This window comes from Drosophila serrata, unplaced genomic scaffold (assembly GCF_035046125.1).
Source record: "Drosophila serrata isolate PLE 108 unplaced genomic scaffold, ASM3504612v1 contig_275, whole genome shotgun sequence".
NCBI classification, from domain to species: Eukaryota; Metazoa; Arthropoda; class Insecta; order Diptera; family Drosophilidae; genus Drosophila; species Drosophila serrata.
In genome coordinates, this window is record NW_028257173.1 from 3,915,180 (window position 1) to 3,942,420 (window position 27,241).

Here is a 27,241-nt window from a genome sequence, read left to right on the forward strand (position 1 = left end):
AACACAGAGCCAGGTTGAGATCAGGTTCCGGATTAGGATCGGGCCAAACGCGGATACTCACCTGCAATAGGTTTCTCCTCCAAATAGTAGTAATGTTCGTCCCTAAAGTGCCGCAAATTGTGCCGCTTTATCGACTCGCCATCCTTGAGCCAATCGATGCGCTCCGTGATCGGGAATACGCAGATGATCGAGAAGGGTTGACCCACTTTCACATAAGGATCTCCAAAGTAGATTATTGGCGAGCCACCAATTTGAATGGGCTCATCTCTCAGTTCTGCTTCCACAACGAAAATTCGAGCGTTGGTAAAAGCAATCCAAGGTTCAGGGTTCAAGGAGGTCACACAATGGAACTTACTCACTAAACTAGTATTTGGTTGAAAGATTTCTTTCAAAGCTAGTGATTGTAATGGTATTTGTTTATTTTCCAATTATTATTTAATCAGCAATTTAGCTTGAAACATAAATACCATTACAATCAACTTGGCCTCAGAAAAACCTTGCTCTTCAACCACTGCAATCGATTTGAAAATCATAAAATCGAATTGGAAATTCAACGCAAAAACATAATGGTGAAACCAAAAAACGATCATCAATATTATAGTCTCTAATAATAAGTTCAAATGCTATATATGTGATTATATGTGGCTTATATTATGTGTGTTTCTTTCCCGTTTATGGTATTTATTGAACCAGTTTTGCGATCGATTGTTTGCGATTATTTGATTTCAGCGCCAAGTTGCAAAAACATATATATATATAAATATATCAATGTTGGAATTTATCTAGTCGAAATGCTTATGCTGTTGTTGTTGTTATGGCAAGTTTTTTTTTTAATCTTTTGACGGCGTAAAAGGGGAGGCTAATAAAACACATTTACACACACAAAAAAAAAAAAGAAAAAAGAAAACACAAAGAACTCAAAATGGAAAATTAACCAAAATAAACCGAAACATTTTCTGTTTACGTAATGGTGAAAATTAACATTAATTTATGTATCGATGAGGCTCTTTTTTTAAACTGCAAAGAGTGATTTATCGTTACTTAATCGATACATGGGGAAGGGAAAGAGACAGATAGAGATAGACAGAGTGCTTTGATTGTATTATATATTTGGTTTTCCAACACTAAACAATAACAGATGAAACAGTTGAGGTAAACATTTCCTTTTTATAGGATCTTTTACTAGGTATACCTTTTATGGCTTTATCCTAAGCGTACTCTTAAACTACTATTTTCCAGTGTTTTGTCTTGAATATATATATATATATATTTAATTCAGTTTACTAAACTTATTTATACTCAGCTCAAGTTCATATCAGTAACTACATATACATATATAAACTATATTTCCCCCCAAAACCTTGGTAATTGGATTTTTCTTTGCTCGACTTTTCGTTACTTCCAATCAAAAGGCCAAAGCCAGATGAAGATAGACCAAAAACAGTGACGTCAATGGCCAAAACAGTGGACTGGTTTAAACTGCATCGATGACGTCAATAACGACCGGTTTAAACTGCACAAATCAAGCCGCAGAGAAGAGTCACTTGTCGCCAAAAGCCTTGTGGCCGTATTCCATTAAAACTTGTTGAATTGTTGGCATGAGCGAGAAGCAATTGTTATCGCCAAGTACCTGGTTGATAACACCAGCAACAACGACAAAACAGTGTCATAAATAATTGTGTACGTTTATTTGCTTGCCGGATGTATTACAAAACGGGACTGTCGAGGGCTTGATAAATATATGTATAGTAACAAAAAAAAGTAAATATATATACAGACAGAGAGCATAAGCACGCAGTCTTATCAGCTGATTAAGGCAGTTAGCGAACGCGGTTGGACAATGTCTTTATCTTTGGCTTTATCTTTATCCCTATCGCCGACATCATGTCAGCCTTACACACACGTTTGCACATCACTTCAGTTAAATTATGTTTACGTCTCCTTTGCCAGCTGCTGACATTTTCTCTTGCCATTTTCTGTCATCAAAATTAACCCATGAGTAGCCTTGAACAAGGAACACACAGTTCATACAGTACATATGTAGTTAATAAAAGATAATTAAATCTCTTGATTATAATTTTTCATATAAATTCTAGTCTTTAAGCCTTTAATTAAATTTGTAAAGTATATTAGTTTAATTAAACAAGTTGAAAACTTTTTGGATACATCACTTGAAAAAGACATGGGTAACCAGAGGGTTAAGTGCACACGAATGTAGATTTTTTCCGCACTCACACACACGCACACACATTACGCGAAGAAAGAGAATGAGAGTGGAGTGTGAGAGAGAGAGAGCAGGCTACAACAATTTATTTCACAAACATGTTACATGCACGAGTCGCGCTGCCGCCAAAGTCTAAGCCATCTCCTTCACAGCCACTCTGCAGCAGGGCACCCTCCCGAGTTTTCCCAATTTTCCCACCCAAACGAATGCCGAAAATGCTTTTGTCACTTTGGACAGCGCGTGAAAGGGAGACGGGGCAAAGGCAAAAAAAACAGGGAAGGCAAGCATATTGCAGCCGGCAGAAACAGAAAGAGAACGAGCAAGAAAAGTACAGAAAGAGAGAGCAAGAGAGAGAGAGAGCGAGAGAGAGTGAAAGATAGAGAGACAGACAGCGGTCGCAGCTGAACAATATTATAAATTTATACAACACACTCTCACTTGAGAATATATTTATATATATTATACACATACATATTTATGTACCTTGCAAGGTGCCAGCCAGGGCTTCCGTCTCTTTAAAATTGAATTAATTCAAACCGAAAGTGACTTTTTGTCTTCCCAAAGTGAAAGAGAAATGCAGGCTGACAACACTACGTATGCGTAATGTACGAAATTGACCGCGTATGCAGATTACCATTACGTATACGCAGTGTTGTAAGTCCTTTTATAATTTTTGTAGCATTTTTTTCTCCGCTAAGCAAGAATCCCAACCGAACAACACTACGTATGCGTAATATAACGTATACGCAGTGTTGTATACCGTTTACAATTATTACGTATACGCAGTGTTGTAAATCCTTTTTCAGCTTTTGTGTCATTTTTTTTCTCCGCTAAGCGAAAGAAAAACCCAAGGGGACAACGCGTAACATAACGTATACGCAGTGTTGTACATCCTTTTACAATTATTACGTATACGCAGAGCTGCACATTCTTTTATAAGTTTAATATTACTTTTTGTCTTCACTAAGACGGCGAATGCACATTACCATTACGTATACGCAATGTTTTACATACTATAATTCTTTTTTTTTATAATATTTTGTCTCCGCTAAGCGAAAGAAAAACCAACGTATACGCAGTGTTGGACATGCTTTTACAATTATTACGTATATGCAGTGTTGTACATCGTTTTACAATTACTAGCTCCAACTTCCCACTAGTTTTACATTACGTATACGTTATGTTTATTACGCATACGCAACGTGGTCTAAAAAAAAGTTAGAAAATAAAATATTAAGTTACATTTTAAACCAAGATCCTCACACATACACAACCCATCATCACACACACAAACAATGTAACCAAAGAAAAGAAAGAAAGAAAATAAAAACAAACACTAAAAACCAAAAGCAAATTTCCTTCGAAAAACACAAACCGCAACATTAAGCAAACTCTGGCAAAAGCCCTTTGAATGAAACCAAACATTTTCGATGGGCCTGCAGCTCTGGGTGTATATAAGCACACCTTTACATTCCTGTTTCCTCCCTTATCCCTTCTTCCCTTCCTTGCCACCTTTTGAGAGCGGCAAGCCCTAAACGCTTAACCACTAGGTAAGTTTTTGTTGTTGTTGCCACCGTCGGTCGACAAGAAATTTATGGTTTATTGCTTGTTCATCTAGCATAGTTTTTTGTCGCATTCCCTCGCCTCTGCCAAATAGAAAACAAATGAATTTGAATTCCGGATAGTGAAAGAGATAGAGAGAGAGAGAGAGAGGCAGAGCCGGCAGGCAGTCATCTAAAAAAGCGCAAAACTAAAACTTTATTTAATCAAATTTATGGGACTGCCTGTAGTCTATGTTTCTGTGCAACACACACCCCACCTCCCCGCACCGCACCGCACACATGTGACATATTGTTAAAGGCATTTGTCTTTTGTCTTTATGTGCGTACAAATTGGCATGCATAAAATACAAAAATATATGTTTCTAAATATAGAATAGAAAATGTAGTGCATATAGGGATTTTTGATATGGTTTGACATTATTTCGACAAATCAAGGTTTAAAAACCTCATAACTAAGCCAAAAATGCTTTAATTTTAATTCGAAAACTATCCTATGTTAGTTTTTATGGGGTTAATAAATCTGCATGCTCCATTTACAATTTAAAATTTTGGAATTTTTATCCAATTTCTGATTATTTTTACGATGTAACCCCTTATAAAATTTTCAAAAATTTGAAATAATTAAATTTTTCCCGGACATGGCTGAATTGACTCAGATTTTTCTGCTTATCAAGAATATATATGATTTGTAGGGTCGGAAATGACTCCTTCACATCGTTTCAAGCTTCTGACTAAAATTATAATACCCTTGCAAGGGTATTAAGACAAAAACAATAAAATCTAGAAAAGAAAACAAATACTGCACTGACCATAAGCATAAAAGTATCTATACAACTTTGAACAACTTTGTTCTTCTCACAACTAAAGGTTTTTATTATTTTTTAATGATGGCCTTTCGTTTTTCTAAAGAAAAACCCCCACACACACACACACAGAGAGACTTGAAAAACAAATGACTGTTGCAATAGTGTTGCTTTCAGTGTCTTTATTTCTGCTGCTTAGCATGTGCCTTTTGCAGTTTTTGTTATTGTCGAAAGCAATTAAAATAAAATTTACACAGAGAATTTGCAAAACCACGCGAAACCGACAGCAAAGTGCACGAGAATTACACTAAACGCCAACGGGGATGTGCGAAACGAAAAGAAAAAAAAAAAAAAGTGAAATAAAACTAAATATAAGAAAAATTAATTAACACGGATCGAAATTTTTTGTTATATATACTACACACTATAGAGGAGAATGTGTGTGTATATTGGTTATTTTTAGCAAGCGCTGCGCACGTGAAGGCACAGTTTTAAACGCACTGTACACGGCACAGGCAGAGAGGCGGTTGCAAACTTATTTAAGGCAGTTTTACGAAGCACCAACACCACCCAAAAATTCGTAAACTTTATGAAAATCTGATTTGTAACTTTTGCAGTTAAAAAGTTTAAGCTCGCTCTCTGCCTTTTTTGTTAACAAAAAATGTCATGCCTTAAATTTTACTTGTACAGATTTCAGTTGATATCCGGAAAGGATAAAGAAGTCTTTAATCCAGGAACAACTTGAAGGGTTCATTATTATAAAATTTTCTTCACACATTCTAAGAGAAATAAAAATAGTTACCATAAAGTAAATATAATCTATTAAAATACTCTATTTAAATAGTAAATATATCAAATAATATTCCAACTTGTTTGTGTTTAATTAATAAATTTATAACAATTACATTTCCCATTATAATCCCAAGCGATTTGCCCTCGAAAATCTCTTGCTTGCTTCCTCGAATGATTTTTTCTGTCTAATTATATAATAGATTTTTTCGGAAAACGTTCAATATTTCAAGTGGCTGACTGATTGACTCAATTGAGGCATCGATCGATCGATCGATCCGTCCGTCCAGTCATCGATGGGTCAGTGAACGCGAAAGGCAAAGACAAAGTGAATGCCTGGGCTGTTTGAGAGTTCATTAACTAAATTGCATGAGAAATGTCAATTAAATGCAAAGAACTCGTCACACACACACACACAGAGAGAGAGACACACTTGACAACACACAGATACATTCGACTACAGATACTCGGCAATCAGATACAGATACTCGCGCCGTAATGCGAGCAAAAACAAAGTAATTTAAATGACAGCAGCGGCAAACGAGGGAGAACAAATAATAATGAGGGGGGGATGGCAGGAGGAGGAGGAGCAGGGTTGGTGTAGGTAGGTGTCACTTTTAAAATGCGCCAACTAACCATTATTGTGATTATTATTATCATGCTTATCATAATCAGCCAGAGATTTATAAATAAATATTTAAATACGCAGCCGGGTTACGCGAGCAAGCGAGCGAGTTCAGTTGCTGCAAACACAATGGGGAATGGATGAGATTCTGGCCAGGAGACCAGAGCTGGGAGGGGGACGCCAGTCATGTGTCTAGTGGCTTCTGTGCGGGTTTATACTATACAGCATCCATGGGCAGCATGTGTGTGTGTTTGCTCGCCCAGCCAGTGTGCGTGTGGCTGCTGCTTGCTACTCGCTCTGCTGTAAATTGAAATAAAAAATTGTTTGTCTATTTTAAAATTAGCAAACGAAGCCCAAAATGAAAATGATGAGGCGCGCTCTCGTAGCGTTAACCGTGCGATATGTCTATACTGCCTAAAAACCAACATTTTCCCCCTTATTTCCCTACATGCAGAGTATCTCTCACACACCGAATGTGCCGCATGTGTGCGTGTGTGTGTGTTTGAAAAGTTGTGCAGTTTAACCAAAAAACAACAAAAGCTATAGCAAGACCACACGCAAAGCAAACACACCAACAAAAAGAATTACAACTGTTGCAGTTGCAATTGCAGTCTGAAGTTAACTTTTAAAGCAGATAAATTGGCACAAGCTTCAGGGAAACAAGTTTGAAATAGCAACAAATGCATAGGATGACCAAAAAGGACTTTATTAACACGTTTAATCTTTTGCTTTAGTGTTTCTAAGGGTTTATTATTACTTATATTCAAAATTAAAGGTGTGAAAATGATAGTTTTTTACTAAAAATCTGTGTAAATTGTTAAGAAACTTTCTTAATAGGTGTTATATTTATCTTTACTATAATAATTTTTTGAGAAGTACAAATAAATATAAATTATCTAATAAACACAACACCGTTTTCATACGTTTCCTATAGGGTTATGTATTTAACTTTAAGATACGGTTAGGCCAATGTGAAATTAACTTCTAAAGTACATTAAAAACCTTCATTAGTTATTCAGGAAGTACCTCTAATTAAGTTTAATCCATTACAATATAAATCAATGTTGAAATCTATTTAATATTTAAGCCTTCCCCAGAGTCAAGTCCCCCAAATGGCCAATAGCCATCAGATAACATTGGGAATTAAATGATATAAATACAATCTCTATTGGCACATGGGGAAAACTAAGAAAAACATAAAAGAAAACTAACTTTAGTTAGCAGAAATTTATATACCCTTGCAGCTTGCAAGCAAAATTGGATCGAATTTGAAACATATAATAACTAATCTTGAATAATTCGCATTCTTTGAATCGATATTTTGATATGATAATTTCATTGGCTTTAAAAACTCAAAAATCAGCCAAATAATTATTAATTTTGACTCGGAAAGCTGTCCCATGTTAGTTCTTATTAGGTTAATAAATCTGCACCAATATAAAATTTAAAAATATTAGAATTTTTATCTATTTTTGGAAATTTTAATGATGTAACCCCTTGTATAGTTATTAAAATTTAAAAAACTTAAATTGTAGCCGAACATAGCTAGATCGACTCGGCTATCGATGCTGATCAAGAATATTAATGATTTATACCTTGGAAGGGTATTAAAAAAAAGAACTTGAAAAATGTTCCCTCATTCATTTATCCGTTTGGCTTTTGGCCTTTTGGGATTTCTTTTTCTATGTTCTTGTTTTGTCGGACGAAATGCACATTAGACGTATTTAAAGCAAACAAACATTAACAAAACACTTGTTTAACGTTTTCAAGTATGTAGAAATAACATGGGAATGAATATCTTCTTTAAATGCTGTCTGTGCCTTCTGCCTTTTGCCTTGTGTCTGTACATAAATATTTTATTTGCTTGCAGTTGCTGTGTCTAATTAAACGAAATAAACATTGGCTAAATTTAATTTCAGCCTCTCTAGTGGCGGTTTTCTGTGCTTGGCCATGGAAAAAACGAGCGAACCCGGAACAGGGAATCGGGTATCTTTGTATCTTGTAGATACATATGGGTATTAAGACATTTAATGGTCATATGTAGAGGGAATATAAATGAAGATGTTTGAAATTGTTGCTGTTTCAAGGTTAATATGATTATGTATTAAATTTCTTTAAAATAAAATATATAATATAATATAATATGGTTGTTAAGTGTAGAGGATTAGAAAGTATATTTCGCCAGTAAGTAACTATGAGTAGTAAGTAACTCTAAACAGCAACTATCTATGACCAGTAAGTATGTATGTATAATCAGTTACTAACTTTGAGCACTAATAAACAATGACTTGCAACTTTTGTAACACAACACATTTCAAAGACTTGGCCGGCAGCAGTCACTTCGTTCCGGGGATGTTAGAACCAGTTGAGAATCATAAGTACAGATGTGCGAGATTTGTTTTGGAGCATACTTAAGAGCAGGCATAGCTATAATCAGTAATTAAATATGAGCACTAAGTAACTATGATCACTAAGTATCTATGACCAGTAAGTAACTATGATCAGTAATTACCTATGAGCAGTAAGTAACTCTGAACAGCAACTATCTATGACCAGTAAGTATGTTTGTATGATCAGTTACTAACTTTGAACACTAATAAACAATGACTTGCAACTTTTGTAACACAACACATTTCTAAGACTTGGCCGGCAGCAGTCACTTCGTTCCGGGGATGTTAGAACCAGTTGAGAATCATAAGTACAGATGTGCGAAATTTGTTTTGGAACAAATTTAATTATTTGAATAAAACTATTGAGTTATTCTTCTATATAATTTTACTAGTATATAAATCGGGGCATGCCGAATCGGTGGACTATATATATACATACATACATATATATATATATAGCTGCCATAGAAACGATCGGAAAATTTTAAGAAAAAAAATTATAACTTTACCAGTTTCCAACAGAATTTCATTAAACTTGAAATATAGCCCTTATATATTAATCTTAAATTTTTTGTTAAATGTTATGAAAATTGGACAACTATATCATATAGCTTCCATACAAACGATGAATAAAATGACAGCAAGCATTACTTTATTGTTTATTAACATAAATATTTATAATTTATATTTTATCAATTCCAAGTGATTGAATTTCAATCTGCAAGGGTATATATACTTTGGCGTGCCGAAGTTAGCTTCCGTTCTTGTTTTTATATATTATTGTTAGACACTGTCAGTGTGATCATTGTTTATAAAAAAAAATATAAAGGAAAAATCATTGCGATTTGCATACATACGTCACGGGCCCATCAGAATTGATCAATAATTTGTTGGCTCCGCATTCGAATGTCTGCCAGTTTTTCTTGAATATTTCATTTGAATGCCGATTGTGATGCCCTGCTTTCGTTTCGTTTAGTTTCGATTCGCCCCGAGGCATCATCTATATCTTTTTTTTCCCTTCAAGACTATAATATAGATTCCTGCCAGCTCCTCGCCCTACCCCCTGGATGCGCCATTTATGTCAATTATTATTGGCTTTGGCACAATTGAATACGAAACGCAAATTGATGTGATGTGAAGAAAAGAAAACTAAATCGACAAATACAACAAATGTATCAAAACACACAGGCACACAGTTGCCAATTTATTTATGTATTTATGGTACTTGTAAAAAAAAATATTATTGCCCCGCACAGTGAATGCTGATGGATGTGGTAACGCTTTTTAATTGATCATTGCTGGAGAAGCAATTGCTCTAGAAAATTGACGTAATTTATAGCTGAGTACCATGTTCCATGTTGCTTGTACTGAATCGTCACTGTTTTTATTTCATTTAATGGTCCCCAGCCTGTACTTTTGAACCCTAAGACAAAGGCGCCTTCTGGTCGCCCCTGGGAGGGCAGCGGAACAGCCAGCAGTCAATGCCAGTAAGGCCGAGTACAAGCGATAAAGTTGTTTTTTCCAAAGCCTTATCAATATTGTTTCTATACATACACACAACACATATAGAAATATATATAGCTTCGATATGTCAACAAATACTTGTTTCAAAATGTTAATTGAAATCCCAAAGCAAAGCAAATAAAATATTCATATAATCACTTTCTTTGTTCTAAATTGTGTTTTGTGACTTTGTTATTGAAATCTAAATGAATTAATTTAAATGAAAATATATAATATAATCAATTGAATTTCTAGATTTCTAGCCACAAATATCCTGTAAATTTTCTTTCTTTTCCCTGCCATATTTCCTTGTACAAGTCGGTGGTTCACCCGGTCGACACAATGGAAAAATTCCTCACTTTTCAACGTCTGCACTGGCTTTTCGTGGAAATATAGCGACAACAATTCCCAGACAGTCACTCAAAAAAAAAGAAGGAAAAAGAAAATATTTCAGGAAAAACGACTAAAAAAAAAGAAGTGAAGTGAAGGGAAGACGAGAGAATAAAGTGGAATATATGCTCCACGGGCCGGTCAAACGGGGGCTCTTTTTGCTTTCTGATTGATTGGGGCGTCCAAAGGGGAAAAGCTGAGGCATTTTCCTCGGTGACGTTTCGTTGGCGACTCTTCGCTTTGGCATTGCTTTCCCGATGAAAAGTCAAACAAAGAGAGAGAGAGGCAGAAGCAGAAGCAGCAACAACAAAGGTCGCCAAAGCACTTCTGGCAGACAGTCAGACATTCGAAATACTCACATCTATATAATCTATACACAGATATTTGTATATATTTTTATATATACCCATATATATCTATACATTTATATATATATTTGGATGATGCACAGTGGAACCATACGCAATTGTCTTTAAGTGCAAAAAAATAAAAAAGAGAACAAAAGGATGAAAAACGAATGAAAACTTGACATTTCGAAGGAGGAATATTTTAAGAGCAAATATCAAGAGCTGCAAAAATACACACACCAAACGTTAAGGTATGTATATTTTTATATTGTTCTCACGCAGAAAATAACAAAAAAAAAATCATAAAGACTAACACTATATTTATTTTTAAATATTAATACTTTAGCCTTATAACAAAGGCGGGCCACGCACACACAAATGGCAAATAGAACGAATAACATTAGCCTCGGAAAGGTCTGTTGTTAAATGTGAACTTTAAGCTTTTATCGGGTACCTGCTAATAAAAGAGCAACAACCATAAAGTCAAAAGAGAGGGGGGAGAGCGGTTTCGGAGGGGGTGGTGGTGGTGATAAATAGATAAGAGCGTTAAAATACAACTTTGTTTTTGTGCGCGCTCCCGCCTCTTCCTCCTTCAATGATTCAGTAAATTAGCAGGGAAATGCAGCGCTGCAAAAGGTGCACACGCATTTGCATACACTGAGAGAAATACAAGGCCAAACAAAAGTCAAGGTTGCTAAATTTTTTGATTTTGCGTCATAAAACTAAGAGAGAGAGAGAGAGAGTCGAGAGCTCCTTTTGCGTCACGAGACCTTAATTAATTTGGCAAATGTATGCGATAAAGATATGCTGAAATGCTGCTTTTGCAATATTATAATGAAATTTTCGTCTAGATTTAATCTAGCATACAAATTATATTATGGTTTAATTGTAAACACAAATTATGCAAATAGTTTCCTGTATTTATCTGAGGAGAAATGCAGAAATGCACACTGATTGTCTGAGGAAAACAAACTGAATTGTATATTTAAGTTTAATAAATGAGGTATTATTGATAAGGATTTTGTTTCGGTCAAATCTTAACTTATTTGGTTCAAATAAAAGATCATGCCTCGAATAAGTCAAAGAACTTAAAATACCGAAATGTTTTTTAGGCTTTTAATCATAAAGTATTGTAATAAACCTAATAAATGAATGATCTTATAGATATTATAATAATCAAAATAAAATATTGTATTTTAAATCTTTATAATATACCCATGACAATCAGTGAGATCCTTTAAAGCCTTACTTTCTACCAACAAAACCGGGTATTTAATGGTAAGTACATTCCAGCTATCTTTTCTTTCTTTTCTCCTAGCTTAGGTGTTTTTTTTCTGCAGTGTACAAGACATACTTACAATGCCCCAACGTATATGCATTTATGGACGTGCCCTGTTTAAGCAACCATTATCTGGTACGGACCGGAAACACAAGGCAACCTCTATATGTATATTGAAGAATGAGAAGAACGAGCAGTAGTAGCAGTAGCATAGAATGAAGAACAGTGCAGAATGTGCGCCCACCATCAGCCATGAAAACGGAGACAGAGACAGCCAGCGGACAAGAGAGGCAAGAGTTTTCCACTGCAATCGGTGAATTCCAGACAATGTGCAATCGGGAAAGCGAGGGGAAGCCAATGCCACGCCCACACTATGCCACACTATATGGAGCACAGTGAAAATGCCATGCCCAAGCCCAAGCCCAAGCCTTTCTTCCTTTCAATGTGACGCCTTTCCCTCTGTGTCCTCTGTGTTGCGATGTAAAAATCACCCAACCCACTGTGAATCCAAACACTGAACACTGAAGCTGAAGCCAACGCCAACGATGACATTGAAAGGGAAATTACATTTCATGTTTATTGTCTTAATAAAAATAATGTTTTCGCAAAAGAGGCAAAACACACACAGCACACACCCACACCGCATGCCCATACACCTCTGGGGCTCTCGTATCTCGGCACAAATCATCTCAGATTCAATGCAAAATGCAGATACCCAAGACAATCTGTGCCTTTTGTAATGTATTTTTATAGCAAATGCAGCAAAAGCAAAAAGGAACTGAGGAAAGAGTCCCACATTGAATTATGGGGTAGCAGTTCAAGGAGTTAAAGGGAAATCCCCTTGAAATGGGGACAGAGGGTGGGATTTTTTGGTACGAATATGATTTATGTCCAGAACACAAGTGCCCGTCATAAGATATGGAAGTATATTTGCACAAATCAAACCCAGGAGAGATATTATTATAGTTTTGTTTGAGGATAAAAACTTTTAACAAGGCGGCCAGCAATATGTTGGTTTTATTAAGTAATAAATCAACTTGAATGTGTAGCAACCACTTGAAATCTATTTTTAACAATATGCTAAGAAACTGCTTAAAAATTATATCAAAACTTACATAAACTTCTTAAAAGTTCTTTGTGAGATAGAAAAAATTACTTAGACCATTTTTAATTCATTTAAAAATCGTTTTAGAGTTAGAAAATATTTTCTAACTATCAATTTAAGTATATTTATTATTTTAAGTTCATAACTTAAGCCTTAAATCCATAAATTAACTAAAATCTTGTACTGTTTTTAACAATTTTCCAGCCACTGTGCATGGGTTTCGTTTTACGCTCCTTGTTTACTTTGGCTTCCTTTTTTGGCTGGGTGAGCCGAAATTTAAATATTTGACATTTATTAATGTAATGAAAACGTCATTAAATAAACATGGCAGTATGAAACTGGTTAGCCGAATGTGCGCAGTCAACAGCCAAAAATGAAAGCACTTGCCAAGGCATTTCACCTGCTCGAAAATTCCACAAAAACAAAAAAAAAATCAACCAACAAAAAAATAAATAAAATAAATAAAGAATATATGTGACAAGACCTAGGGAATATTCCTGAGCCGGAACAGAGCAAGGGAGGAGAAGAGCAACATTATTTTCAGCGTCTTCTTCGCACATTTGGCCGCAGCATAAACACCTGGACAACACGTGGTTTTTCCGCCACTAGCTGAAAATTGCTTTGAAGTGGAATGGGGCGGGGGGGAAAAGTCAGCGTGTAGACAAAGGAATGCTTTTTAATATTGGCCTGCCTGCCTGCCTGCCCCCCAGGAACTCAAAGTGATTCATGTAGTGCAAACACATGTACATTCACAACTGTTCTGCCCCAAGTCCCTGAAGGCTAGCTGAGTTTTCCCTCCTTTTTCCCCAAAAAAAAATTATATATATATGTGTATGTGTGTATATGGAAATTTCTTTTATTTGGCATAAGCGTATTTACGTAAACAATTTGAAAAATCTATGAAAATATTGTACATGTGCAAAAAGGAAAAACTAAATAGGAGGCCAATAGAGGTCAAATGACAATGATTAATATACCTATTTTAAAAAGAAACCTTAAAACATTTAATCCTTTAAGATATTCTTCATTTTCCTTGATAATTTTAAAGACAATTGAGTAATTACCTGTGCAAACCTTATAATTTAATCAATAAATCCATTTAACCCTTAAGATATTAATTAAGTTAAAGGATTTTAAAAGTACTTGATTCATTCAGCGACACACAGTTTACGCTCAAGCATAAATTATTCAATAAATCAATCACAGAACCTAATAAAGGCATGAAAATAACCTTAAATTATTTATGCCCTGCCTTTTAAACCGTGAAACCTCTTCCCGTCTCTCTTTCTCTCTCTCTCTCTCTCTCTTTCTATAAAAACGAATACCCTCAATCAACTATGAATAAATGCTATAACATATGAACAGAGCCAAGCAAGAACAAAAAAAAAAAAAATACTCAATTAATACACCTTGAATGTGAAAATAGCTGCATGGGGCTAAATAATGTACGAAACAAAATAAAATAAAACAAAACAAAAAAAAAAAAGAAATCAAAATTCATGAACATACGTAGGTTTTGGTAGTGAGCCAGACGGATAGATGGATGGAATAAAGTAGAATAGGTAAATGGATAGTATGCATAGAATAATAAATAGATGGAACATGGCCCGGGTCCGAGAGATATCTGGTATATGGGATGCAGCGGGAGGGAAGCCGAGCCATTTTCCAATGTAAACAAAAGTATCGGGTACGTATCGGTAAATCGGTAAATCGAAAAATAAGAAAATCTGTTCGCTTCGGTTCGCCGGCAGTCGCTGAAGTTAATATAAACATAATGCGGGGGCAAACAGAAACAGAAACAGAGACAGAGACACACACACTCATACACAGGCCGTAATTATTGGACCGCATGTAAAAATCGACTTAAAGCTAAACAACAACAACAAGAAAGGAAACTAACTTTGGGAAGTCGAACTTTTTATACCCTTGAAACTCGGAAATCAATCCTAACTAAGCTTAAACTATACGCTTTATTTGAATCTCTATTTATCGATATTTTGAAATGGCAATTTTTTCGATAAATCAAAGTTTTAAAAACCTATAACTAAGCCAAAAAAGCATTAATTTTAATTCGAAAAGCTTTCCCATGTAAGTTTTTATTAGGTTAATAAATCTGCATACTCAATAGAAATTCGAATTTTTATAATTTTTTTAAAAAATTTTAAACAATGTAACCCTTAACAAATTTTTAAAATTTTGAAAAAATTAAATTTTAGTCGGACATAGCCAGATTGAATCGCCTTTTCTGCTGATCAAGAATATATATTATTTATAGGGTCGGAAATGACTCCTTCTCAGCGTTACAAGCTTCTGACTGGAACTTAAATACCCGGCAAGGGTATCAAAATACTGTTTTTAAAGATTCTCCGGCGATTCCCCCTCTAAAATAAAACAGAAATGAACTTGATACTCTTCTCGTCGTCCGCCTTTGCGTTCTCTATTTGCAATTGTGTGGAAAATTGAAAATCAAATGAATGAGGGCGCGTGCAGGGGTAAAAAAAAAAATAAAAAATAAGCAACAATGTCCGATATATATACTAGACCAGGTCCAACCCATCCAAGCCAACAATATGAACTATAAAAAGCGAACACGAAAAAATATCCAAGTCCGCTTGACCAAAGGCCAAAACAGTAGAGTGTCCAGCAGAAGAGACCTCGTCCAAAGTGGGCGGGCTTTGGCCATTTCTCGAAAGAAAGGGGAGGGGCACTTGCAATGTTGAAAAGAGAATACACAAAAGCCGGGCCAAGAAGGAATGTAAAATTGTTCATTTCGTGGCTCTCAGAGCTGAGAACGTGGGCGAAAATATGTAACTGTTTTTCGGTTCAGTTGAAATATGCAATTATTATTGTAAATTAGGTTTACATATTTTATTTGGGAATAATTGAATTCTTTTAGTTTCCCTTTTTTACAAGTATTTAAAGTTTCCCTTAAAGTATTAATTTTAAAATTGAAAAAAGCAAAGATTTATTGTCTTAGGTTTAAGAATTCTTATTCGATGACTAAATTAACTAAACTTTCCATAACTTTGAAGATTCGAGAGAAAACTTAAGAAATTTTAAATAATTAAAGTCACCTTTCTTCTTTCTCTTTGATTTTAGATTTTTCAATCACTTTTAATTAAATATTAGCTACTTTGATAACTAAATTTTCTCCATTTCGATTACTTCGATTTCTAAGCTGACCTCATATTTTCTGCTCGATTAATTCGATTGTTTTCACATTTCTATATATCTTTGATAGCTTTCTCAGCTTCTCTGTTTTATTAATTGTATTATTTTTTGCTAAACTCATTGTCCACTGATGTCATCGACTCGTGTCACGAGACCTGAACCCCTCTTATTCAATACTGTTTGCATCTGTTATTGTTGCTGGTGTTGGGTGGTAAACTTGGAAAATGGGTAAAAAGTGGTGGGGGTCGTGGGGGGAAAAGCGCTCTCCCATATGTGGGTATTTTTTTTTTTTTTTTATTTTCCCTTTTCAGGGGAGGAGGAACAATTAGGGGGCGTCTCCGGTTTGTGTAGGTGTTGTTTGGGGGTTTAAGGTTAGAAGGGCCGGACCGGGCCAGGGCTCTTTCGAGTGGGGTGTTATAGTAAACCGCATATATACAATCTGCTGTTTTTATTTATTTCCCTTTTGGTTTTCTCCTGCTTTGTTTTGCTTTTGTTCGGCCAGGGGTTCTGTTCTGTTTTGCAATTTCTGCGCTATCACAGCTGCAGTTTGCACATACAATTTCTATATAGCCTTTATTCCTTTCATCCTCGGGTGCTTTCGGTTATAGACAAATACATGAAAGGGGGCCAACTTATGGGTTAAAACAGAGGGGCTTTTCCTTTGTTTATTATCGTTATCGTCATTAGTATTATTATTATTTTTATAATTATTATTATTAGGCTTATTGTACTTTTATAGGGGGGTGGTAAATATATGTGCTTATTGTTGCTTTTGTACTTACCATTTGATTGAGCATGAATCGCTAAAAATATCGAGAGGAATGAAAGAGCGCTAGCCAAGAATTTTGCCTCCATCTTTGGTATTGATCCGTTGTTGTTTGTTGGTTGTTATTAATTATGCTGCCGATGTTGTTGTTGTTATTATCCTGCTCCTGCTGCTGCTGCTCCTCCTGCTGGTTTATTATATGGTGTCGTTTTCGTTATTTCCTTGTCATTTGCATTTAGTATGGATTTTTTTACTAACTTTACTCCGTTGAATGATTGATTTTTTTTCTTATATTTTGAATTTGTTGTTGGTTATTTCTTAGTTGTTGGTTTTGTGTTGTTGTTGTTGTTGTTGGTTGTTGTGGTTGTAGTTGTTGTGTTTTCTTTTCCTTTCTTTTTGTTTTGTACTTTAAGCTTAACTTACTAAATCATTATGGTAAATATTAATTTATAAATAGATCTTTAAATGTATACGTTATTAGGCTTAGTTATTTAATTTGATATTTAGTTGATGCTGTTGATGTCGTTTGTTGTTGGTTGGTTTTCTTTTTCGGTTTCGGATTTTCCTTTTGGTGTTTTGCTTGAATACGAATTTTTGTAACTTTTCTTGAATTATTATTATAAATATTATTATTCAACCAGCTTTTATTTTCCTATTTTTGGTTCTTAATTCATGTAGCTAGAATTTGGCAAATAAAATGTTGATGAAATTTTTAATTTTTCCATTTATATTTCGCGGTTTTTGAAGGCAAACTTTTTCTTCAACCTTTTTTCACTGTTGTTTTGTATCTGTCTTTCGTTCGGTTTAATTTTATGATTTTTGCAACAAATCAGTGAATGAAAAAAGAGGAAAAGTGGAGAGGAGAGGGAACGCTTTTCAAAATACATAAATTTCAAAATAAAAAGTTGGTAAAACAGCGAACCAAAGAGAGGGAAAGAGAGGAAGAAGAAAGGCAAAATCAGAATCAAGGATGTGGCGGCGAACAGAAAACCGAAAAGCAAAACGAAAGCCAAACGAACAACATTTAACATTCAACTAAATATAATTTCTTCACAATTTTTTGTTGCTCTTTGTGTGTCTCTTTCTATCGTTCTTTGGTTTTTTTTCTATTCTTTCTTTTTTGTCTCGTTCTTCATTCTTTTTTTTACTGCACGTGCTAGCCACTTAAGGGGGATGGGGGTGCTAATTTACCGTTAACTTTCTCAGCTTTATTTTCACGCACAAAACGGAAAAGCTCCCACCGCACACACAGTCACACGCACATACACACACGCCATGAAATTTTGTCCCAGTCCAAAAATTCTATTTCACGATTTTTTTTCTTCGATTTTTCTTCTATTTTTTTTTTTTTTGTACTAGCCAAACCGAAAAAAGAAATTATGGCACATTGACGACGAAAATACTATTTTTTTCTGGCTAGACACACTAGAGAGAGAGAAAGAGAGTGTTGGAGTGAGAGAGCGGCACAGAAAGAGCAAATAATTATGATTTACACAAGGAGCGCAACAATTTCTAGCTGCTTTTTGGCCAAAAGCCGTTGTTGTTGTTGTTCTTGCTTGCTAATCCCGTAAGGTAAGGTTAGTTGTTATACTTGTTGTTGTTGTTGTTGTTGTTGTTGGACAACGGTGAACACAAAAGTGGGCGAATTTGGCGAATCGAGGCGAATACAGCGAACGAGGCGAACGAACACAGAGCCGAACGGAGCGAATTTAGCGAGCAGACTGAACCGCACACATGACCAGCGGGCTAGAGTAGCCCGTATAGCCAGCCGCCTCCACACAGTCGCGGTCGCTGCCTCGGTCGACGTCGCCGCTGACCGCAGCGACAGCGGCAGCAGCAGCAGCAGCAGCAGCTGGCAACTGGCAACGACGTCGACGCACAGTGATTTCAGTTTGATATACACTTGGTCGGTCGTCGCGGTCTTATCTTAATAGTTCAGCCGTTATCTTGACCAGGCCGATTACGGGTATTACATAAAATGGCGAAAGACGGCTAAGGTCCGCAGCGATGGCAAAGTACCTGCAGTCCCCAAGAGATTTTAGGTCTCCAAGATATTGTATCTTGCTTTATGGCTGTTTTTTAAAGATACAGTCGAATCCCGATAATTCGTACCCCGCTAAATCGAAAATCGCGATAATTCGTAAAAAATTCTGTCCCCTTGAAAAAAACTCGTTAATTCGTAAAAATTCCATACATTTTGGTCCCCTCGTTAATTCGTAGTATTTGGCGCAACGCAAAGAATATTGAACCTCTTATAAATAGTAATTTTGTTTCGAAACGTCTTATAAATCGTAATGCGATGCGAAATATTTTGTTAAATTTTGCAGAAATCAGAACGGAGAAGAAATTTTATAGAATTTACAAACCAGAGCATTAATTCCTCAACTTAAACATTATTTTTCGACTCATGATGTGCCAAATAGTGTGTTTGACAACCTAATAGGTTTAGAAAACGCAATGGAAAAAATAAAAGAAAAAAACACGAAGCAATCAAAAATTACCAATTATTTTAAAGCTTGAAATTTCGTTTTTAATAATTTAATGTTTCTGCTTAATTTTGTTTGTTAATTTTTTGTTTAATTTTCCTTTAATTTGAAAAACGTACACATGAATGTACATATTTATTATGTTTGTTTAATTTTAATAAAGCTAAACACATATGTAAACATGATGTGAAATGTAAGTACCCCGTTTATTCGACTCTTTCATTTTTGAGCCCCTTTAAATAGAAATCTCGATAAATCGAATTCCCGTCTAATTCGTAAAAAAAGTGATCCCCTTGCCATTTCGAATTATCGGGACTCGACTGTATTTTTATGGTCAGAAATTATTTGGATAGGCTGAGAAACTAGGAATTTTAGAACATAATTTCTACAACTTTTTAGATCCCTAATTTAAGGGCATTGATTCAGATTATAACAATTCTATGAATAGGACTTGATATCCTTATAAAGTATGCTTCAAAGTATGCAATAAAATTATTGAGCTGCCAAGGTAGTCCTAGAACAATTTTAGATGGATTTTTTAAATCGATCTTTGTGATTTGTTTAAAATTACTAAGATTATTTAATTTCTTTTAAATTATATAGAATTTAAATTAATTATGAAAATATATGATTTTCCTATTCCTATTCCTATTCCATTCCTAAAATACAACCTGTAGACTGACAAATATTGCCAATCATTTAAAAAAATTTTTAAAAATAAAATAGCAAGACGAGCACAAAACAACTTGCTTTATCAAGAATTAATATATACTTAAAAGTCTTTTAAAATATATATGACAATGTGATATGTAAGTATAAAGCACAAGTGTAAACACTTGATTCAGCATGAACTGACACTTTAGCGATACTGAGTCAATCCTCAAAATGTATTGAAATTTAACAGCTATGACTGTATGAAGATCGCCTGAATATAATTACGACCAATTAGTTGATGATTGAAGCAAATAACATTCCGGTTGCCTCACTGCATGACGTCTGCATAAAGCTTGATAACAATAGGTGCTGCCTTGATCTATCATTTCTAGAATTTCCTACTGCGGATGAGGCGACAGTTGAACTATTTTCAGGCTTATCAATGCGGGAAGACAAACACTGAGTTAGAGAATGAGATAAGGAAAGACGAGGAGTCAGCGTAGTCAGCGTTGACTAAAGTTTAGCGGGAAAATGTTTTAAATATTGAACAAATAAATCATTCGGCACAAATTCCTTAATTTTTGAATATTTAATTGAATTTTAAATGAAATTAAAACATTAAATAATTCATTTCTGATATAGGGAATTCTAAACTTGTACCAAAACTTTAAAGCAATCAAATTAAAGCTAGAAAAACATTTATTTCAAAAATTCTAGACCTACAAATTATGCCGAATGGCCAACACTTGAGCCTCGCTGAGGAATCTCAATTTTTTGTTTACTGAAATGAAATGTTTCCGTAACGTGCCACGAATCTCCTACCCTCATTATATCTCGTATTAAGATAAACCTCTTTATGCAGTACTTTAAACAAATACTGGTCTCCCGGTTCCGTTCCGAACTTATCTGCTGATACTGCTACATGATATAATATTATATTATGATGAAGCAACGACGTCAGATTGTCCCGCCGCCCAGTCACTGAGTTCCGTCCCAGAGGCCCAGACCAACCCAACCAACCGATGCTCCCATCCGATCCGATCCGATCCATATCCATCGGTTCTACTGGCTGGTTTCGGGCGGTTCTGTTCGGTTCGCTCATAAATATATCCATCTTTTTTGCTAATTCGGCATGGTCGGGTCCGGTGGGGGTTGCGGAACAATCGTCTCGTCGCATTTATTATTGGTCAGCAGTATTTATTTTTACAAATTTGCGAGAACAAATATGAAATCAGCTGTTTTGCTGCTCATCCGCTGAGCGTAACGATCAAGGGTATATAGTATTTAACGAAGGTGTAACGCACACAGAAAGAGTTCCTAATCCTATCGGATTTAGTGGCCAAATAATTATAAAATTGAGCTAGATAATTATGAAAATATCAATGTCAATTTGTGATCACCTGTATTTTGTATTTGTTCCTTAAAAATCTGGTTTTATTTTCAATATCCTGTGCCTGTGTCAATATCAACAAACGGAAAATGTTGTAAAAATTTCCTACACATTTTGATTTCATTTCCATAAAAATATTCCTATCTATATAATTATCTGTACAATTTGGATTAAAGTTATGAGCACTACAATTGTTGACATCAATTTCTGTGACGACAATGCTGACAATAGGTATTTTATTTAATATTTTTAATCCCCTGGAAATTGATAAAAAATATTAATAAAAAGCTTTTTGATTATAGGAAATTTATGGCCTATATTTGGCAAACTTGTGTTTTATCAGGAACAGTTGAAAGTTACCACTTTAATATCCTTTGCTTTCTTTTTTGATTAATAAAACTTTAGAGTTACATAATAAGGAATTTAGTGCTTTCAAATTTTTTAAAAAATCTTTAAGCTTGTTTTTTCAGAATTTAATTAAAGAATAATTCAAAATCCTAATTTCAGCGCAACTCACTTTCAAATCAAATTGAATTGAATCATCTTTAGTCTCCAAGCTTGTCACTTATTGGAGAAAGGCGGGTGGCAAGTGGCATGTTATCGATTCCGTAGGAGAAAGAACAAACAAAAAAAAAACAATGCTATCGATTTGCTGCTGGCCTCGAGGTCAATCGAATGCTAAATGTTATGGTATTCTCTGTTCTGCGTGTGTGTTTGCGGACATTTGTGCCAAAGTTTTAGCGTTCCTTCGCGTTTTATTGGCAAACTTTGAGCATAAACACTTTCGAGACAAATTGCTCTAACCGCAAGTTAGGCAGCAGAGGAATAAAGTGATATAGTGGAGAGTAGAAAAGAGCAGCAGCATAACGTCATCGTCAGCCATGACTCAGTTTATTTGCTCTCCCTCTCCCGCACTTTCGCACACACACACACACACAGTCGCAGCAGCGGCACACACACACTCACGATGCTGTTTTTAAGCTGAGGCCAAAAATCGAACTTAAGATGCTTCAAGTAAATGAACAAAAATATTAATAAGCGCAAAATTTTAAAGCCAACAAATAGCAGAGTTCCAATTTAATAGCCTTAATTAAAAGGCTTACAGAAATATGCTTGTGCTCCATCACAATCAAATTCACGGCTTCGTTGCTGGCCAATAAAGTTCATTCAAATGACTTTATGGTGTGCGCGTGTATGCGTGGTGTTGGTTGTGGCCATTGATGGCAAGTACAGTGGAAACAGGCTGGGATTTAAGATGGGAAAATATCTAAAAAACAAACGTTTTTAGTTATCGTTTAAATTGAGGTTTTTTTTTAGAAAATTTACTTCTACTTTCTGTTTGTTATTAATTTGCTTCCAAAATGAGATATTTCTGGTCCTAAATCTTGTATAAAAATTCCTTACAGACAAACCAAAATTTAATTTGTTATCAAATCTAAAAATGTAATAATTACTGGCTTCCAGAAATGAACAATAATGATAGTATACACTTAAAAATTCCTTTATCTTCCTAATTCTAAAATATTTCTCTGAACAAGTAGAGACTAATTAAAAAGAAAAAAGGATTTAAAGTGTAAATCGACCTAAAATCAATATTAAAGATACTTTTTGAAGTCACAAGCTTTGTAATTGTTGGTAATCTTGCAAAAATGTACTCCTTATCGAGTTATCACTGCATGTGTGATCCGCGAAGTATGCCACAAAATTTGGCGTTACGAATAAGAGCTAGGCAAAACACGACACAATTAGAAACGAGTTTTGTTTTTGGAATCGAAGCTCAGCTCATACGCGCAAAGCCCCCACTGTATCGATGTTGATGTTGGTGTGTCATGGCAGGCTGGATGACGTGATTGTCTCCTCTCCTCGCTCTCCTACTACTACTGCCTTTCGCCCGTTTTAACCTCCGCTCTGTGCGCCCGCATATGATTAAAACGGCAAAACAAGATAAAACTCGTTGGAGCAAAGGAGCTGCTGCTGCTGCCGCTGTGTTGTTTTGTTGCTTTCTTCCTTACGGCTCTTGTTGTTGTTCTTGTTGTGCGGAGAGGAGGGGAGAGAGAGTGGGAGTGGGAGGGAAATATACGCATGACACTCCTTGCCGCCGCACACACGCGCTCGCCTGCTGGCTGATATACCAACACCAGCGGAGCACGCGACACACGGACACGAGGGGTCACTCACACAGGCGCAGCACCCGCACTATTTTTCCCACCCACTTCCTTCGTCCTACTCCACTCGCCTATTAACCGTTATTAGTTTATTTACAATATTAAAAAAGGTTCTTCGTATGTATAGTGTACATCAAACATCACAGTGGAGTATGTACATAAGAGAAACTATGGGATCACTCTCGCACCCATACATACACACACACACACTCACTCACACACACACTAGCACTCTGTTACGGTATCAAGGAATTTTTGGCATAGTAATAGTAACGCGTTTTCGGTAATTTTCTTTTTGGGGGTAGGGGGAACCTGGAGAGAGGGTCTTCCTCTTTTTTCTCGCTTTTCGTTTTGCGCTTTCTTCTTTCTTTCTTTTTTAGCAGCGATGACGACAGCGTGCGCGGCGTTTTTTTTTCGCTGCTCCGTTTTTTTTTTTGCCTTCAATAACATTTACACTTTGCACTATTTATGTAATAGTTTTTCAATCGGTGCGCGGTGTTTCATCTCAGCACGATTTTCGGGCACTAGCTGGCGAGCACTTGCCGCAGACTGGGTTACGAATTATGTACATTTTTCACATTTTTCCCCGATGATTTTTCTTTTGTGTTTTACTACCAAAGAAGAGAACAAACTACCAACACACACGCACGCACTCTCGCACACACACACTCAGAGCGAGGCACGCACCAAACACACACACACACGTCCATATACACCGCTCAATGACGAAATTCCTCGCACAGCGTTGACAACTCTAGGTTCTAGCTCTCCCAGCTCCTCGGCTGCGGCGCTGCGGCTGTATATGTGCGTGCGGGTGTCTGAGCCATACATGTGTGTGTGTGTACGAGTGGGCCTGCGTGTGTTGGTATGCGATTGTGAGAGATACTGGTGTGCTTTTTGTCATAATTTCAGCGTTGGGCAACCAGCACCTTTAACTTGATGACCGATTTTCGCACATTCACCGCCCTCGGGGGCACACACACTAACCGCTGGCGCACGGGCTGGGGATTAAGCTGCACGGGTTTTCACTCTTTTTCGCATTTACCTAGCACACAAAACACAAAAATTCGATTTTTTCCTCGCTGTAGAGCTGCAACAACACCGATGTAACTATCGATAGTACTAATGTGTTCCGTAGAGGCGATGTGCAATGTGCTGGATTTTGGCTTATCGATAATTAAAGCTTGATAGTGGAGAACTTGGGAAAGGTTGTTAACTTGGGTGGAAAAGTTGAATACATTGCTGATAACAATCAAATTATCGTGTTATCGATAGTTTATACTAGAAATATCGTAATGGTTTCTCAAATTGGGTTAGAATAATACTGCTTTGCCGACGTCTCTAATAAGAACAGCATGGACACGCACCTTAATCAAGAAGGGGAAATTGGGTGCGAAAACTAGAACAATTTGAATTTTTATCGTTAAAAACTTAAAATTCTAAACTTGTTGCTTTTGAAATAACCAAAATATACATAGTCTGATTTTATTTTATAATTAATTTTAAAACAAAAGCTATATTTTCCAACCCCTTTGAGCGCATGCGTTTGTTTTGACTATTTTGTTGGTTACCAGGGAAACCCTTTTCTTTGTTTTTCAAAACAACTTGTTTTACATTCCCCAAAAAGTGGCATTTTAGTTAAAATAAATTTCAGAAAAACCAACTAAAATGCAGCAAGAGGAAGTCACCGGCGAGAAAACCCAACAGCAGTTGCAAAACTTTCAATCGGATGACTTACTGGAAAAACTTAAATTACTCAATTACGAAAAGCATTTGTTAAAGGAATTTAAACTTAAGCCTTTATCGCGTTTTTACTTTGTAAAGGCCACGAATCCCGGTGAGCAATTCTATATGTTCACTTTGATATGTTGGTGGCTCTGCAAGAAGCTAGGCAAGGATATGGAGCGGCCGCAGGAGTATGATGATCCCAATACAGTGGCAGCCAAAATAATACAAATGCTTGAGGAGATTGTAAGCTGAAAAATGGGTTAAGAAATCTATAAATTTATAATATATAATAATTATTTAATTACTTACCAGGACGTCCCTGTGGATTTCCAACCAAATAAGCTTATACGCGGAGCCGGACCTATTTGCCTCATGGTCCTGGATGTCCTCTCCACCCAGGCCTGCAAGGTGGCCAAGGTCGGGTTTCAGCGGCTCCACATTGCCCAGGAGGAGGAGTTCCTTGGGGATTATCTCGAGGATAATGCTGAGATTATATTGGAAAAACTGGAGGATGAACAGAATGCCGCCGCCTTGAGCGATGACAGTGATATGGAACTGGAGGCTCATAATTTCCGGCAACTCAATTGGCTAAATCGTCCTCAAAAGAAGTCCATTGGCGATGTTAATCTGGATGAACGAAATCAGGAGCTGGATGCCCGGCTAAGTGACCATCAGGAGTGGCATTTGGAATTGGAAAGAGTGCTACCACATCTCAAGGTGTTTGTCAAGGCCGATGCCCGTGACTGGAGGACGCACATCACCCAAATGGAGGCCTTTAGGAGCAACATAGCAGAGGCATCGGAAACCACCCAAGCTCAGCTGAAGAAGCTCCACAGCGAGTTTACTTTTAGTTTGGAGAAAGTCGAGAGCCGGGAGAAGCATCTGAATAATGAGCTACAGCCACTGATTCAACAGTTTAAGGAACTATCCATCGAATTATCCACGATTCAATATGCCCAGAATCAAATCCAGGCGGATACGGAGAAGCAAACGGCGCAGCTCAGTGAGGTCATGATGGAGCAGGAACTGAAGAAGGAGGAAATGGAGCGACGAGGACAAGTCATGTCCGATGGAAGTGAGTATGGAAGGGGGTTGTTTTTTTGTAAGAAAATTATTAAAATGATTACTTTAATAATCAGATTACACTTGTTTAAATAATCCGGTGAATATAAGGATTAATTTTAAATTCCTCTTGGATAGCAATATTTTTAATTTTTATTTTTAATATATTCATTATAAAAATTACTTAATAAATAAGTAGATATATAACTGACTTAAGATCACCTTCTTCACCAGTAACACCTTTTCTTTCCTCACTCTTCTTTCTCTACAAAGATAAGATATCTTAAAAACCCTGATTCTGGTCAACAAAAATCTCAGAACCCATACAATTAATCCCTCAAAAACCAACCACAATGCCATATAATACTCTATATAAGGTGCTAATTCCTCTCTTATCGTCCAGGTTCAGTCCAACAGATCAAGAAATCGATTGCCAAGCTAAAGGAGGACATTGCTCAACTCAATTTGGAGGTGGCTCTGCTGGTGCATGCCCACGATCAGGACATTGTGGTGCGGCAGTTGATCAGCGATCAGCAAACCACCGATGTAACAAACAATCCATAAAACCCAACCAATCGGTGCCGATAAGGACTACTTAGCATACAATATATATATTTTTTTATGTCTATATCCCTGGGGATGTCCCAAGCCCGATCGCTTCACACCTTGCGAATGGGTGTGCGGTTGCTCTCGTTTACACGCGATCTGTAAGAGAGATATGTATCTACACTGGGAGAAATGCTAGAGTAAGAGCAAGAGAGAGGAAATAAAATTGTTGACCTAATGCGGTTTCATTTTTTAA

The 27,241-nt window shown here is 36.2% G+C and overlaps 2 protein-coding genes across 21 annotated transcripts in view; one reads left to right on the forward strand and one right to left on the reverse strand.

The window, feature by feature from the left end:
- Bsg (immunoglobulin domain-containing protein Bsg) overlaps positions 1-24,850 on the reverse strand; it is a 31,494-nt gene extending 6,644 nt beyond the window's left edge. Inside the window, exons 1-3 of one of the 20 annotated variants that reach the window (XM_086834850.1) lie at positions 24,695-24,801; positions 24,219-24,260; positions 16,971-17,376 (exon numbers count right to left, since the gene is read on the reverse strand). In XM_086834850.1, coding sequence (XP_086690976.1) covers positions 16,971-17,043 — 73 coding nt within the window. In that variant the 5' untranslated portion in view covers positions 17,044-17,376; positions 24,219-24,260; positions 24,695-24,801. Of the gene's footprint in view, positions 1-61; positions 3,049-16,970; positions 17,633-18,145; positions 19,029-23,961; positions 24,261-24,578 lie in introns of those variants that run through there. The other 19 variants (XM_086834839.1, XM_086834837.1, XM_086834847.1 and 16 more) reach the window with 19 other exon arrangements.
- Positions 24,851-25,222: 372 nt separating this feature from the next.
- Positions 25,223-27,241, forward strand: IFT57 (intraflagellar transport 57). The gene is made up of 3 exons (XM_086834854.1): positions 25,223-25,620; positions 25,690-26,452; positions 26,843-27,241. Exons 1-3 carry the CDS (start codon positions 25,318-25,320, stop codon positions 27,001-27,003), a joined length of 1,227 nt encoding a protein of 408 aa, XP_086690980.1. The 5' UTR covers positions 25,223-25,317; the 3' UTR covers positions 27,004-27,241.